Here is a 17,282-nt window from a genome sequence, read left to right as displayed (position 1 = left end):
CTTCATCCCGCTTATCTGTCTGCCCTCCTGCCCATCGTGCCTCCCCTGGACCCCCTCTGGAATCTCTGGAACAGGACCTGCGTCCAATCTGTACATAACACACTCCCACCAACTCCACGACAATCAGTACTCATCTTTAGCCATTTCCTTGCCTTCTTGTCCAGTAACCCCTCTTTCCTTTGTTGCAGAGTTGCTGCTCCATCATTCCCTCTGTTGCCCGTCACTAATCATTCTCCAGCAGCAATCTCTGATGATCCCTTGCCCTGGCGATGCTTGTCATCTGAAGTTGTGTTGTGATTCTGAGCTCAAGTTTGTGAGTAAATAAATTATTGTAAATAGTCATTTGCATGTTATGAGTCTGCATTTGGGTCCAAAAACTTTATATGAATCTCTGGTTCATTACATGTTGCTTTCTATTGCATAGATGGACATTTTAACATGGAAGCTTTGAGTGACTGATTCTGGAGCCAGAATCAAATGGCCATGCAAGGAACTGCAGTTTGTGGCACTTCAGGCACAGAGCTTATTGGTTGTATCCAGGATGGAGGCTGATGTTTCAGTGGTAAACATGAATGAGAAACGATCTGCAAATTAATAAAAGCACAGCACAGTTTCCTCAAACAGTCAGAGCAACTTTAGCACGCAGACGAGAAGGCAGAAGGATAAGAAGATAAAAAAGTATAATTCAAGCTTTTCGAGTTTTTGATCATTAGACATTGTCTGTCATTCTCTTCTTTGATTCCAGATCTTGTGGTGTATTAATTCAAAGCTTTTTAAAAAATCTTTTATTACATTTTACTAAAACATGTATCTATGAATCTAAAAGCTTTGTCTGGTTTGTGTTACCTGTTTCTTGGGTTTTGATGTGTTTTGCAGAAACGAGCTGCTGTGGATGGAGAACCTAACAATGGCGACTCCTCTCAAACAGCCGATTGTGTTTGAACTTGAAGGCTTCTATATACCTCCAGGGTTTGGCCCTTTACTGTTCTTCCTGGCTCTGTTTACCTACATGTTGGTGTTGCTGGGCAATGGTGTCATAGTATCCGTGATTGTTATTGACAAGAACCTGCACAGACCCATGTTTGTAATGGTGTGCCACCTGCTAGTCTGTGATCTTTTGGGGTCCACAGCTGTGCTGCCTGGTCTCATGATGCACTTCTTGATGGGGCAGAAGAGGATTGCATACATCCCAGCCATTGCCCAGGCCTTTTCTGTGCACACATATGGGCTAGCAGTGCAGGCTATTCTGGGTGCGATGGCCTACGACAGGTAATAAAACTATCAGCTCAACGTAAAAATCAAAGAAAAAAGAAAATCGAACTTTCCTTTTTGATGCTGCTGTTTGAATTGATAATGGATTATGTCTCCAACCTTTAGCTGTATGTCAGCATTGTGTTCTTTTCGTCTGTTCTTCTTCTGTTTTTATCTTCTTTTTGTTTGTAGAATTGTAAGAAAAAGTTTTTTTTTCCAAAGAAATGAGAAAGTACAGGATTTTGAAAAGACTTAAATTTTTTTTTTTTCATTAACAAAACTTCTAAATTAAAACCTACTACATATCTTTTAGTATAAATGCCCCTTCTATTTCTCTGTGCAGGTACATTGCAGTCTGTGAGCCTCTCAGGTATCACGCTATCATGACCTCGGCTTGGCTGCACTCCTGCTGCGCCCTGGCCTGGTTGCTTGCTCTGCTGCCTATTGCTGTGCTCTTCAGCTTCCACATGAATGTCCCATTGTGTGGCAGAGTCATTCTGCATGTTTACTGCAGCAACCGGGGTATCCTAGGCCTGGCCTGCATTCCCACACCTGCCAGTGACATCTATGGTCAGTCCTAAGTGTATGCAGTAGATGGTTGAACATTTTATCAGCTTCAAATCAGCTTGATTCATAGCCTTAGTTTCACAGTTTAATTTTTTTTCTCTCCCTCAATAGTTAAAATGATGAGTGCAGTATTGCAAACCATTGTCTCCACTTTATACTGTTGTACAAGCAACTTCTGTGTTTTGTTGGATTTTTAGAGAAAGGAATTAAACTGATTGTGTTGTCATGGTTTTTTTTTTAAAGAAAAGCTTGTCCCCACAGTGAGATCTCAAGCATTTATTAGCTGTTTTTTCCAGATATAAACAGATTTTAACTGAGGGAACAATTAAACCACATGGGTATGGGGACATGTAATACTTGATTGAAAGGACAGTTGTCTCTTTTTATTCGGTAGGTCTGGCCATGACCTGGACTGTGAGTACAGGGATCTTCCTTATCATTGCTTTTTCCTACATCAGGATCCTGCAAGTATCTCTAAAACACAGCAGAATCGACACCAGCATCCGCAGCAAGGCCTTTCAAACCTGTGCTTCTCACCTCGTCGTGTACGTGCTCTACCAAATAGCCTCAGTGATCATAATTGTGAGTTACAGGTTTCCTTCAGTGTCTGAAAACCTAAAGAAATTCTTTAGCATTCTGTTCATCATCGTTCCACCAGCCATCAACCCCATTATCTACGGACTGGTCAGTAAAGAGTTACGCAGCAGCATCATTAAACACTTCACAATCTAGTGCAGTGTAAATGTTCCAAAAATACTGGATACTCATACAAGAGGCAGAACAAAGCCCAACAAAGTTTTTTAATATTATTGATATTATTAATTAATATTTATTTATTAATTGTTGTTGTGATTTATATATAAATGATACCAAATTGTATTAATGTCAAGATGAATGGACCCAAACTCCTGTAATTTCAGAATGAATGACCTGATTTGTCTTCCTTTCTACATCTATGAAAAAAAGTGAATGTCTTAATGCCTCAAGGAAGTTAATTACTTTAGAATAGAATAGCCCTTTATTGTCATTGTACATGTACAGTGAAATTATGGGTGCTACACTCTGCAGGAGTATAAAAAATACATAAATAGGAATAAATAGCAAACAGAAAAGACATATAGAGTCTAGAGGAATACATATACAAAACATAGAAAGGCACACAGTGGAGAGCAAAGTGCTTGGAAGTAGTGCAAAGACAAGACTTGGTCTGAATAGAGTCATGTAGGGTTAATCTGACCATGGCTCAGATTAACGTGGGTGGGCAGGGCTGGGGTGTGGGGGAATAGTGTTTGTTAACAGTCTGAATGACCAAGGGGAAGAAGCTGTTAGTGAGTCTGGAGGTGTAGGACCTGATTGACCTGAGGCACAGACCAGAGAGCAGCGGGTCAAACAGGTGGTGGGCGGGTTCACCTGTGAGGGCCCTGGTTTACCTGAGACAGGAGGATCTGGCAATGGCCTCCAGGGTGGCAGAGAGCAGACAATCATTTTTTGGGTTGTGTTAGTTACCCTCTGCGCAGCCTTCCTGTTCCCATTAGTGTCCCCTGCATACCATACAGACACACTGCGTACACACAGAATTAAAATAAATGGAAACTGAGAATCTACAATGAAGCACTTGTGTAATTTTCAACAGGTTTTGCTGGGATTGTGTCAGAGAGGTCAACCTGGGTTTTCTGGTTGACTTCGTACTGGCCTCGTGGAACCACTTTCTACTTTCCAGGAGTTAAACACCTCAACACAAAAGTCACTGACGCTAGTGTGGGTTTAGACTTCGCTTTATATGGCAGGTGTGAAACTGTAACAACAAAATACAGTGTATATGAGTGACAAACTAAAATAGTTACTTAACAAGCGGCATGACCATGTGCTTATGCTGACAGCCAATAACTGCCTACAAAGGGGTATTTATTATTTTCTTCTTTTTTTTGGGTTGTATGGAAGCCCCAAACGCAATTTCATTGTTCTTGACAATGACAATAAATAAATAAATACCTAAATACCTAAACCATAAATTAGCCTGCGTAATACAGCATGTAAGTAACTGCCATTAATTGACATAAAGTGCCAAGCAATAATGCATACTCACAGGGAATGTATTTTTATGAACCTTTCACAACACATGTTAAGTCGATTGTCTGAGTTTTTCTGACACGTCTCCTGTCCGCATGGGCCATGCCTTTCTCTTAAAGGGTCAGCACACTAACCACCATGCTGAACAAAAAATGTACAAAATTGACAATAGTCAGAACAGACTTAAAATGCTATAAGATTTGTGTATATAGCAGGTGAGGACAAGCAGAGGGTGTGACAGAGGAGGATGCTTAAGGTGGTGTAAGATGGAGGCAGAGGATCTGCTGTGATGAACTGTAAAAGGAGCAGCTGGAAGAATTAGAATTTTGGTTCATGCTAATTAACTACACAAAAGTTTTATGATGACATGATGATTGAGAAGTATCTAGTTAGAACGTAGCTTTCAGTAAACAAGCAGAGCAGAATGTTTAACTTAAAAAAGTGCAACATATGACGAACACGAGGGTAGTTGAGATAACAAGCAGAGGATTAAATGTCATTTTCTGTTTAAATGAGGTCAAAAAAGTTTATTCAATGAGGAACATCCAAGGCAATCAAAAAAGTGGTAACTATTGGGTGAAATGCCATTCGTGTTTCTCCATCATGCAGTCTTTTGGCTTTCATGCCTCCTTTAATAATAATAATAATAATACATTTTATTTAAAAATAGCGCCTTTCAAAGTACCCAAGGACACTGTACAACAGATAAAAACACAGAAACTGGAAATATACACAATAATAAGAATAACAGATAAAAGTTAGAGCATACAGAGGTTTAAACATAAGCAATTTTAAACAGATGAGTTTTGAGGGTGCACTTAAAAAGAGGGAATGATAATATTGTTATAATATTATATTATTATAATATTTCTGAGGTCAGGGGGTAGGGAATTCCAAAGTCGAGGGGCAGAGCAACTAAAAGCCCCGCCCCCCATTGCAATCAGACGAGCGGAAGGAACAGAGAGAGAAAGAGAAGATGAAGATCTGAGGCACCGGGATGGGAAGTTCATCTGTACTAAATCGGAGAGGTATGGTGGAGTGAGAGAATGAATAGCCTTAAATGTATAAAGGATTACTTTAAAATGGATGCGAAATTTAACCGGGAGCCAGTGAAGCTGCTTCAGGATGGGGGAGATGTGGTGGGTAGAGGAAGTCCTAGTAATAATACGGGCAGCAGAGTTCTGGACACGTTGCAGCTTGTTAATAGATTTTTGTGTAAGGCCAAATAATAGTGAGTTACAGTAATCAATTCGAGAGATAACAAGATTATGGGCGAGAATGGCAGTGGCATGAGGAGTGAGGAAGAGGCGGAGGCGATTGATATTACGGAGTTGAAAATATGCTGCACGTGTGACATTACTGATATGTGAATTAAAGGATAATGTGCTATCGAGAATGACACCCAAGCTTTTCACAGAGGGAGAGACAGGGACCAGCCAATTATTGATGGTGAGAGAGAAATTGTTAATTCTGGATAGCAGTCTTTTAGTGCCGACCAGGAGAAGTTCTGATTTTTTGCTGTTGAGTTTAAGGAAGTTGGAGGAGAACCAGGAATTGAGTTCAGCTAAGCAGAGGATAAGGGAGGGTGGAGGAAGAGTAGAATCGGGTTTGGTAGAGAGATAGAGCTGGGTGTCATCGGCGTAGCAGTGGAACTGAATATTATATTTACGAAAAATATGTCCGAGTTGAAGAAGGTAAAGGATGAAAAGAAGGGGCCCGAGGACAGATCCCTGCGGCACCCCAGTAGATAGAGGAGAAGGCTGAGAAGTGAAGGATTTTAATTGAATGAACTGAGTGCAGTCAGACAGGTATGATTTAAACCAGGCTAATGGAGTATGAGAGAGACAAATAGAAGCTAATCTGCTAAGAAGAATGGGATGGGAGATGGTGTCAAAGGCTGCACTCAGATCAAGGAGAATAAGGATGGAGAGGAGACCAGAATCAGCTGCTATAAGAAGGTCGTTTGTCATTTTTATAAGAGCAGTTTCGGTGCTATGCAGAGGACGGAAGCCAGACTGGAACTGTTCGTAAAGGTTATTATCAGTTAGGTGTACTGTAGATGGACTTGTGAAGCAACTATTTTTTTAAGAATTTTTGAGAGGAATGGTAGATTGGAGATAGGACGGAAATTGTTAAAGTTGTTGGGATCTAGACCTGTTTTTTTCAGGATTGGGGTAATAGCAGCAACTTTGAAGGAAGCAGGAACAGTTCCAGTGGTGAGTGAATAATAGCAGATATGAGGGGAAGGAGAGGGGGTAAACAGGCTTTGACAAGGACAGTGGGGATAGGATCAAGCTGGCAGGTAGAAGGCTTTAATTTGTGGATGAGATCAGCAATATCAGTTAAAGACGGAAGTTGAAAAACAGAGAGGAAGTGAGAAGGGGGTGGAGTTAAGACAGAGGAGCTACATGGAGCATTAGGGTCCAAGTCTAGGTGTATTTTATGAATTTTTTCAGTGAAGAATAGCATTAGAGCATCGCAGAAGTTAGATGAATAGAGATGAGCGGGCAGAGAATCAGGTGGCCTGTTAAAGGAGTTGAATAATGAGAATAGGGTCTTGGTGGAGTTCTCACTTGAGCAGAAAATGGTAGAATAATAGGCAGATTTGGTTTGACTGATACATTCCTGATAAAACAGAACATGGTTATTAAACATACCCTTATGAATAGTAAGGCCAATTTTCTTATAAAGACGTTCAAGCTGTCGGCCTTCAGCTTTCAATAGTCGGAGTTCAGGTGTGTACCAGGGCGCAGAGCGAGAAAAGAGTACAGTTCTGGTTTTTTGTGGAGCAAGAGAATTCAAAATACTACTGAGGCTATGGTTATAATAAAATACTAGATCCTCTTGAATAGCCAGATTGTTAAGAGACAAGCAGCTAGAGAGGGCAGAAGAAAGGATATCAAGATTTATATTCTTGACATTCCGGAAAGAAATAATACGGGGATTGTTAATTACAGAGAAAGTCATGTGAACATTAAAGGAGAGAAGTAGATGATCTGAAATTAGCAGCTCGTCAGCTGTACAGATGGAGGGGGTAAGTCCAGAACAACAGACTAGGTCCAAAGTATGGCCCTTAGTGTGGGTAGGGAAGTTTATGTATTGTTTAAGGCTGAAGCTATCAAAGCAGGATAAAAGGTCCTTTAGTCAAGAGATGATGTGAATCCTGTTTGAAGCTTTGTGCATTGCCCTTTGTTTTACTTTTCCCCCTCAATTTCACTTTTAGTCAGTGGTTAGGTTTAGGTTAACCATCTTCATATCTACCAAGTCACTGGTGAACAATATGGGACAGGTTAGGGCCGCATCTTCTCTCAAAGGATTTCCATTTGGATTTACAAAATATAAGAAATTCTGCATTAGGAATTAGATCATTATGCACTTTTTTGTACATATCTGTTTTGATTTGATATGTTTCAAATGAGCAATTTTCTGAAGGTTTTGTTGTTTAATCAAACGTTAAAGTCATTATATGCATTACTGTACTGAAAAGTTGAAATTCTCCTGAAAGATAACAAAGGCAAATGTATAATGCCATAGTGTCCTAGAGTGTACAGTTGTTTTAAAATCAGTTTTTCTGCTCAAGTTATTTAAATCCTTGTGAAATAACAAGAAAACAATCACCTTCATGTTTCACGTTGTGCAACAGCTAAAATAAATCAGCTCCTCTTTTGGTGATCAGTTTGCCTCCAGTGTCTCATTTGAATCCACTCCAACACACATAGGCTACATTCACACTGCAGGTCTTAACATTTAGAGCTCAATTCCGATATGTTGATCAAATCTGATTTTTTTTTGTCTGCTTGTTCACGCTATAAATAAAATGTGACAGCATGTGACGCTCTACTGTGAACCCTCAAAACAGCCTGCATGCACAAAAGACGACTGTGGCAAGCCATTAGTGCCAAATATCGCCACTTTTGTAACTCATTTGGTTAAGAAATTGCGTAAAAAACGCTGTTTATCCTGACAGAATGCTGTTTTTATCTCTCTTTGAACGCCACTTTTTACGTCACTCAGCAGAAAACGCCGTTCAAAGATACATAAAAACTGTGTTTTTAACGACGTTCTGTGTCAGCTGTAACGGCGTTTAAAAGAAGAAGTGCAGACCACGCTAATGCATCACAGATTCACCTTGCTGCTAAGTGATTGCCTATGCGGTACCACTGTTTATCACAGTATTTACTTGTATTATAATCCCACTATGCATATTTTGTTTTCAAATTCCATTGCAGTTTATTTCACACCTCAAACATTTAATAAACAATTAAGCAAATACAAGTAAACTGCAATAAATTACAGGCAGCAATAAAATGCAGTACTAATTCTGTTACGCTACATCCACACATGTGGACGAGGAATACAGAGTTCGTCACACAACGTCAAAGGTATGTGCCTTTTTCACGTCTTTCTGTGCGCCACATGATTGTTTACATGAGATTAATTGCACAATGACAGATAGAGACAAAAAAAAAGCGTTTTGAATAACTAAACAGCGTTTTTTACGCCATTTCTTAACCAAACGTGTTAGAAAAGTGGCGATATTTGGCACTAATAGCTTGCTAAAGAAGAGTTCACTCACATGCGTGAGTTCACTCACACGCGCTGTTTAGACCCAGACCAAACAGTATTGTTTGACTGATGGCCCTTAATATAAAGACTCGTGTCGGACTTTATGTTTCCCAATTTTGCTTATAAAGTTATTTTGTTCTTTACATATGGCCTAATAATTATCATTATTGCTGTTTTAGAGAGGATGGGTGCTTCAAAGGATAGCTGCAGATTTCTGTCAGAATCTGCAGATTATACAGTACAAATAAAATGTTCACGTTTCTCCAAGGTTGTCTTCCCAACAGTTTCACCGGATGGCCAGGAAGTGTTCGGAATGTCTTCTCGGGTGCTTCTCCGGCGCTGATAATTGGCGTCTGTCTTGCGTCAGTGACGTAAAAGACGGATTTAATGCGACATGACCGTTCAAACAGCAGTCGCTTTCTAAAACATTGGATATGTATCGGATTCAGTACCACATACGAAAGTGACCTAGATTGGATTTGAAAATATCAGATTTGTGCCGTTCACACTGTCACACCATGATTGGATATGGGTCGCATAGGGTTAAAAAAGTTGGATTTGATGCACTTTCGCCTGCAGTGTGAACATAGCCATAGATGCAGGTAACAGCCTCCCCAGTCATCACTGACTCTGTAGATTGTTATGTCGCCGAGATGGAAGTCTAGGGGAGGGTGTATGGAGCAGCAAAGAATCAAGCTGCGAGAGAAAGAAGTGAAACAGTGCAGAAGTGGTTCAATTGTAAACGTTATTCTTAACACAAAGAGAAGGCAACACCGCTATAATACCAAAATGAAGAGAAAAACCACAACACATTAACCTAACAACTTTTATGCTCGTTTCAAGCGAGGGATCCCCACAACCACAGCCAAAACAGACATGACGCCAGACCACCAACCTCTGACTTTCTCCCCCACCGATGTAGGAGCGGTGCTGAGCAGGATCAACGTCCACAAGGCTGCAGGTCCTGATGGCATCCCCGGGCGTGTTCTCAGAGCGTGTTCTGGGGAGCTTGCAGGAGTGCTGACAGACATATTCAATCTGTCCTTGGCCCACGCTGTGGTACCGGCCTGCTTCAAATCCACCTCCATCGTCCCGATACCCAAAAACTCCAACCCATCTAGCCTCAATGACTACCGCCCAGTAGCACTCACCCCCATCATCACTAAGTGCTTAGAGCAGCTGGTCCTAGCACACTTCAAATCCTGTCTCCCCCCCACCCTGGACCCCCACCAATTCGCATACCGCCAGAACAGGAGCACAGAGGATGCAGTCTCCATCGCACTGCACTCTGTCCTCTCACACCTTGACAACAACAACACCTACGCCAGAATGCTGTTTATAGACTTCAGTTCAGCATTCAATACAACCCACCCCTCACAACTCATCAGGAAACTGACAGACCTGGGCATCAGTTCCCTCATCTGCAAATGGTTACTGGACTTCCTGACCAACCGCCCCCAACATGTCCGGCTGGATAACCACTGCTCATCTACAATCACAATGGATTGTCTGGCTGAGTGGTGCGACAGAAACAACCTGCTGCTTAACACCGAGAAGACTAAGGAGCTCATCGTGGACTACAGGAGGAATGCTGACCTACATCCACCCATCCACATTAAGGGGACGGCTGTGGAGTGTGTGAGCAGCTTCAAGTTCCTGGGAGTCCACATCTCCGAGGATCTCACCTGGATGACCAACTGCTCCAAGCTGGTCAAGAAGGCTCACCAGCGCCTCTTCTTCTTGAGGACTCTGAGGAAGAACCACCTGTCCTCAGACACACCATCGAGAGCATCCTGACCAACTGTATAACAGTCTGGTACGGGAACTGCTCTGCCTCGGACCGGAAGGCGTTGATTCTGACCAGCTGAACTGAAGTGAAAGATTTCAGGCCCTTCCTTCAAATTCCACGACGCCTCTAAAGCCAGTTTGATGGCTAACAACTTGTAGTTTCCGACATCTCAGTTCTGCTCTGTGGAAATAAGATGTCGAGAAAAGAATGCACATGAGTGCAGCTTCCTTCAAGTCCAGAGCACTGAGACTACACCTGCTGCAGAATTTAAGATGTCCATATTGACAATAAATTGGTCAGGCTGCCCTTCAGCAGATGGAAGGTGACATTAACTTACGGGAACCATCTAAAGTAAATCTTGGAAGTAGTTAGGTTGGTTATGTCATGGTCCAGCAGCCATCACTGGCTGAGTTGCCCAGATTGCCTAGTCATTACTGTGACATTTTCTTCACTAGGAGTCAGGAGCAGAGCTGTTTTCATGGGAGCAATGCTATTCTTTGGAATTGGAGTTGCTGTTTCACAATTCACGCCATGGACTCGAGCACTGTGTGGGATTCGGGAGAAATAATAATAATGGATTGGTTTTATATAGCGCTTTTCAAGGCACCCAAAGCGCTTTACAATGCCACTATTCATTCACTCTCACATTCACACACTGGTGGAGGCAGCTACAGTTGTAGCCACAGCTGCCCTGGGGCAGACTGACAGAAGCGAGGCTGCCATATCGCGCCATCGGCCCCTCTGGACACTTTACCCTACCAGTAGGGTAAAGTGTCTTGCCCAAGGACACAACGACAAGGACAGAGAGCCCGGGGATCGAACCGGCGATCAGTCCGTTCCCAACCCCCTGAGCCACAGAAGCCACAGTACTGGGACTTAGACTTTGTTTATCACTGTTTTACACTGTAAATATATTCACGGTCTTCCCCTCTGACCTGGAAATTGTTCCATCTTCTCTACCTTGGCTAAGTGTTGCTGCTGCCTGCTCTCTCCCTACCTCTCACTGAAATGGGCACAAGCGGTATTAAAGACTCATGCTAAAAGTTTCTAACATGATTTTCTGTCTAAGTTTCACTGTGTATTTGACAAAGGTACCTGCCCTGACACGGCGGCACATCGTGACTTCACCCTCAAGCAAGGCAGGAGAAGCGTGGCAGATTTCTCAGTGAATTTCAGAATTTTAGCCAAGGACACCAGCTGGGAGGAAAAAGCACTCCATTGAGCATTTATCAAACAGCCTGAATGAGAAAATAAAACATAAGTTGGCCACAGAATTGCGAAAGACTTTAGATGCTCTTATTCAGCAGTCCTTAATCTTTTTTGCGCCACAGACTGGTTTAATGTCTGACAATATTTTCACAGAGCGGCCTTTAAGGTGTGGCGAATAAATACAACAAAATAAAATGATAGGACCAAGACTGTGGTATTTTGTGAATACAATAATAAACGTGAATTCACTGTGTAATTGTGTAACTTTATTAGCAGCGTCCTTCTGAAATATGCCAACAACATTGAGAGTAACATCTTAATGCCCTTAATGCTCTCTGATTGCTATGGAAACGAGTAAATATTTCTTTCAAAATAAGAAACACATCTATAACACGGCAAAAGACCCAGGGAAACTGAGTTAACGATAAAAAAACCCTGAAAACCATACATTTCACATCCGAGCCTCAACTCTCGCGACCCGGTACCAAACGACTCGCGGACCGATACCGGTCCACGGGCTGGGGGTTGCGGACCGCTGCTCTTATTGATATATGTTTTTGGTTGGATGACGAGTATGGGAAACCGACCAGTGGCCTTCGCTAGGCTGACAGAGGTTCAAGCTCTCAGACAGGGTTTTAGTACGCAGAACGGCATATGGTGGAATACAAGCAAGCTGACGATGAGGAACAGTCCATGCAGCCAGGCTGATCAGAGAAGAAGGCACGTGGCAGGAGTGTTTTGCTTACGGGAAGAAGGCACATTTTGAAGATGCATGTCCTTCTCGGCTAAAAGATGTTGCCCATCAGCAGTGGTAGGGATACTGACAGCTGCTACTGAGAATGTATTTCCCCACCTGTCATGTCCTGCTAAGCTCACACCTTACTCCCATACTTACTCGTAAAGCACGCTAATCAATTCAATGGCCGTACAAAACTTCATGGGTGAGACCAAACTCAGAAGCGGGGTCTCCTTTTAGTTCCCCTTCCTGAACTGTTGCAAGAATTTGGCTAGCCAACATAACTCACCGCACTCAGGAAATTCAGTTAACATTATCCGGCAATCAGTGAACAATGCACTTTCAGATTTCATTAACCACGTTGTGCTTGTCTACCTGGATGACATTCTCCTTTTCTCCAAGAATCAAGTAGATCATGTGAAACAGATCCGACTCATCCTGCAATGACTTCTTGAGAACCGTCTGTTCATGAAAGGAGAAAAATGCAAATTCTATGTGCAGACTCTGTCCTTTCTGGGGTTTATTTTTGAACAGGGGCAGCTGCGGGCAGATCAAAGCTAAGGTCAGGGCCTTGGTGGAGTGGCCTATGAACTGTGGCCTAAGAAGCCCAAGAACTGGGAGGAACTACAGAGGTTCCTGGGATTTGCGAATTTCTACCAGCGATTCATAAGAGACTTCAGCAAAGTGGTAATTCCCCTCAATCACCATACTTCTAGTGTGCAAGAGTGCAAACTACTTGAATTGATCTTATTTGTCAGGTTACTCCATTAAAATCCTCTTCTACAGAAATCCTGAAGGGGAAAATTAGCCAAAGAGATGAAAACCTGTGTTGACTTATTCACTTTTGAACCACCCTAAGTTATTTGAGAGTTTCTTTTTGAACTTTTTTTCAATTTTTTTCATCATGCTTGACCTAATATGTCTGACCTAGCAATGGAAAAAAAATAAAATAAAAGTCAGTCAGCATTAAGTTAACGTTTCACTAGTGAAGTTGACCTGAGCAAGGATCTGGACTGATGTTACTTGGCATCAACTAACATCAAGAGGATTGAGTCATTAAAAGTCCAGCATGATTTCCTCAGTGAGTGAAAAAAAACTTCAGCACTCTAATGAGAGGGGGGGAGCCACTCTAGAGTCTTCATAAGATGTGACGTCAGTGCCACCGGTCGGAAGTCATTCAGCTCATTGGGCCGGTTCCTTTTGGGGACCGGGATGATGCAGGATGTCTTCCAGAGGGCGGGCACTCTCCCTAGTCACAGGCTGAGGTTGAAGAGGTTTGCCAAAGTACTCACATGTGACACCGTTGTTATCTCAGGATAACAACGGATAACACTGGCTGTATACACTCAAAATACACTCAACAAAAATATAAACGCAACACCTTTGTTACTGCTCCCATTCCCCATGGGATGGACGTAGAGACCTAAAATTCATTCCAGATACACAATATAACCATCCCTCCCAAACAGTGGTCACAAATCAGTCCAAATGTGTGGTAGTGGGCACATCTGCTATATTGAGATAATCCATCCCACCTCACAGGTGTGCCACATCAGGATGCTGATCTGACATCATGAGTAGTGCACAGGTGTACCTCAGACTGCCCACAACAAAAGGCCACCCTGGAATGTGCAGTTTTTTTGCGCTATTGGGGGTCTGGGGACCCAGAACCGGTCAGTATCTGGTGTGACCACCATTTGCCTCATGCAGTGCAACACATCGTTGCATGGAGTCTATCAGATTGTCAATTGTGGCCTGTGGAATGTTGGTCCACTCCACTTCAATGGCTGTGCGAGGTTGTTGGATATTCGTGGGAACTGGTACACGCTGTCGTATACGCCGGTCAAGCACATCCCGAACATGCTCAATGGGTGACATGTCCGGTGAGTATGCTGGCCATGCAAGAACTGGGACATTCTCAGCTGCCATCTGCCCTGAACAATGTGAACCATGATTCATCCGTGAAGCGCACACCTCTCCAACGTGCCAGACGTCATCGAATGTGAGCATTTGCCCACACAAGTCTGTTACGGCGACGAGCTGGAGTCAGGTCAAGACCCCGATGAGGACGACGGGCATGCAGTTGAGCGTCCCTGAGACGGTTTCTGACAGTTTGTGCAGAAATTGTTTGGTTGTGCAAACCAATTGTTCCAGCAGCTGTCTGGGTGGCTGGTCTCAGACGATCTTGGAGGTGAACCTGCTGGATGTGGAGGTCCTGGGCTGGTGTGGTTACACGAGGTCTGCGGTTGTGAGGCCGGTTGGATGTGCTGCCATATTCTCTGAAACGCCTGTGGAGACGGCTTATGGTTGAGAAATGAACATTCAATGCACGGGCGACAGATCTGGTTGACATTCCTGCTGTCAGCATGCCAATTGCACGCTCCCTCATTGCTTGTGGCATCTGTGGCATTTTGCTGTGAGACAAAACTGCACATTCCAGGGTGGCCTTTTGTTGTGGGCAGTCTGAGGTACACCTGTGCACTACTCATGATGTCAGATCAGCATCCTGATGTGGCACACCTGTGAGGTGGGATGGATTATCTCAATATAGCAGATGTGCCCACTACCACACATTTGGACTGATTTGTGACCACTGTTTGGGAGGGATGGTTATATTGTGTATCTGGAATGAATTTTAGGTCTCTACGTCCATCCCATGGGGAATGGGAGCAGTAACAAAGGTGTTGCGTTTATATTTTTGTTGAGTGTACTAAGAGGAGAACTAAGGGTGACAGAGCTTTTGCCACTGTGGTACCGAGACTGTGGAACTCTCTCCCCCAAACATTAAGAACTGTGGACTCAGTAGCTGTTTTTTAAAAAACAACTCAAAACTCGCCTTTTTAAAACTGCTTTTGGTTAATTTTTTGCCTGTTTTATTTTGTCTTTTTAAATCTATCTTGTAATCTTGTGACTTGTAATCTTATATGCAGCACTTTGTGATTCTGTCTTGAAAGGTGCTATATAAATAAAAATTGTATTTATGTATTTTTTTTAAGACTCGTTGTAGCGGCTCCCCAAGTTCAGCAGCACACACCTTTAGCATCCTAGGACACACCGTGTCTGGGCCTGCTGCCTTCCTGGGGCGAAGCTTCCTCAGTTGTCTCCTGACCTGGTCAACTATGACACTGGGAGTGGATTGGAAAGGGGGGGGCTGTCATGCTGTTTAGAGAGGGGTTGGAGGAGGAGGAGGGGGTGTCATAGTGTCAGGGAGGGGGGGGGGGGGGAGCGAGGAGGGTACGAGAGTAGGGAGAGGGCTCTGTAGTAAAGGTGAGGGTGGGGGGGTTGTGGGCTGGTCAAACCTGTTGAAGAAGTTGTTGAGTTCGTTTGCCTTCTCCACAGTCCCCCCCACTGTGCTTTTCTTGATGTTGTGGCCTGTGATGGTTTTCACGCCGTTCCAGACTCCCCTCATATTGTTCCTCTCCAACTTCTGCTCCACCTTCCTCCTGTAGGTGTGCTTCCCTCAGGCAGCGTTTCACCTCCCGCTGTGCTGCTTTCATCTCCTCCTTCACTTTGCTCCTGAAGGCCTTCTTCTTCATGTTGAGGACAGCTTTCCCTATCCTAATAACAAACCCACTGTTTGCTATAGGGCTTTGGAGCGTGATGTCACAGGAGGCGGGCCACGCCCCCCGCCGCCATGACAGTAGGCCAGACAAAGGATACAGCTTCAGCTATGGTTCGTACGTGTTGTGTAGTCGGTTGCAACGTTAGATCTCACGATCGTGAAGGCAAGAAACTGGATAATGGGCTATCTTTTCATCGTTTTCCATCCTGGCGGCAACGTGAGGGATCCCATGTATCCGATATCACCAAACAAAGACGGCAGGCATGGATTGCAGCGGTGAGACGAGCGGATATCGAGTTCCGTGCAATCCCCAGCTTTTTGTTGGTTTGCTCACGGCATTTTCTTTCCGGTGAGTTCTAAATTAATTCATATCACTATTAAAAGGCTTTTAGTAATTTTTTTTCAATGCGCTGCAGTCATAGATAATGAGATAAAAGATGCTAATGTGTGATGCTGCAGAACCACGTCATGTCGACTGAGTAGCTTTTGATTTGGCATAATTGCAGGCAAACCAGCATATGAAATGGATGTAACAAATCCAGACTGGGCACCAACACTGCACATGGGGCACGACGACAAACCTGTGTCAGACTCGGAGCGGCACGCAAGGCGTACGCAACGGAAGCGAAAAAGAGCACCCATTGCAGGTAACCCCCCCCCCCCCCCCCCCCACATAACTTAAAGATGAATCACACACCTGTCATTGGAATATTGATGTACATTAACCTTATGTCTATGCACTATTTTTATCTTACAGGCTTGATGTTCGATGAAGGTCTGACAGAAGAACAACAACAAAATAACCATGACATGCAGGCAGTGGACAGCAGTTGGACAAGTGGAGGTTGACGTACCAGCTGCAAATGTGGACAGTGGTGATGGGAGTGACAGCGTCACGGAAGCTGAAGGGCAGACGAAGGATTGTGTGTACAGTCAACAGGGCAGAGCAGAAATAAACCGGCTGTTGGAGGAGAACAGACTGCTTCGAGCACAGTTGCAAAAGACAGAGCTGAATGAAACTTTCTTAAAGGACAATACCGAAAAAGTAAGCTATTACACTGGACTTCATTGTTATGCTGTCTTGATGTCCCTCTTCAACACTGTCAAAGATTTCCTGCCAATATCGAAGACACTGACAGGTTTCCAAATGCTCTTACTCACACTGATGCGTCTGAGACTTGATCTTCCAGTCCAGCATCTTTGTCATCTATTCGATGTGTCCCACAAAACACTGTCTTCTGTCTTCACCGATACCATTAATGTTTTGTATGCCCGCTTAGGAGCACTGGTGCACTGGCCTGAGAGGCACTGTCTGCAGGCAACAATGCCTCCACAGTTTACTGAAACTTTTGGAAAACGAGTAGCCATCATTGTTGACTGTTTTGAGATTCGAACAGAAAGACCATCTAATTTAAAGGCACGTGCACAAACATACTCTCATTACAAGGGTACACACACCATAAAATACCTCATCGGGATTACACCCCATGGAGCTATTTCTTTCATTTCCAGGGGATGGGGGGGTCGTGCAT

The 17,282-nt window shown here is 43.5% G+C and overlaps 1 protein-coding gene across 1 annotated transcript; it reads left to right on the top strand.

Moving 5' to 3' along the window:
- Positions 1 to 877: 877 nt before the first annotated feature.
- On the top strand, positions 878 to 2,550 carry LOC309715613 (olfactory receptor 2K2-like; the record flags this gene model as incomplete). The annotated part of the gene is made up of 3 exons (XM_082548856.1): positions 878 to 1,269; positions 1,595 to 1,821; positions 2,213 to 2,550. The coding sequence occupies exons 1-3, from the start codon at positions 893 to 895 to the stop codon at positions 2,548 to 2,550; spliced, it is 942 nt and encodes a 313-aa protein (XP_082404982.1). The 5' UTR covers positions 878 to 892.
- Positions 2,551 to 17,282: the final 14,732 nt, after the last annotated feature.

The sequence above is a fragment of the Aulonocara stuartgranti genome, assembly GCF_965226115.1.
Source record: "Aulonocara stuartgranti genome assembly, chromosome: 10".
NCBI lineage: Eukaryota > Metazoa > Chordata > Actinopteri > Cichliformes > Cichlidae > Aulonocara > Aulonocara stuartgranti.
The sequence above is the reverse complement of the archived record's forward strand: the minus strand, read 5'-3'. Positions and strand labels throughout refer to the sequence as shown.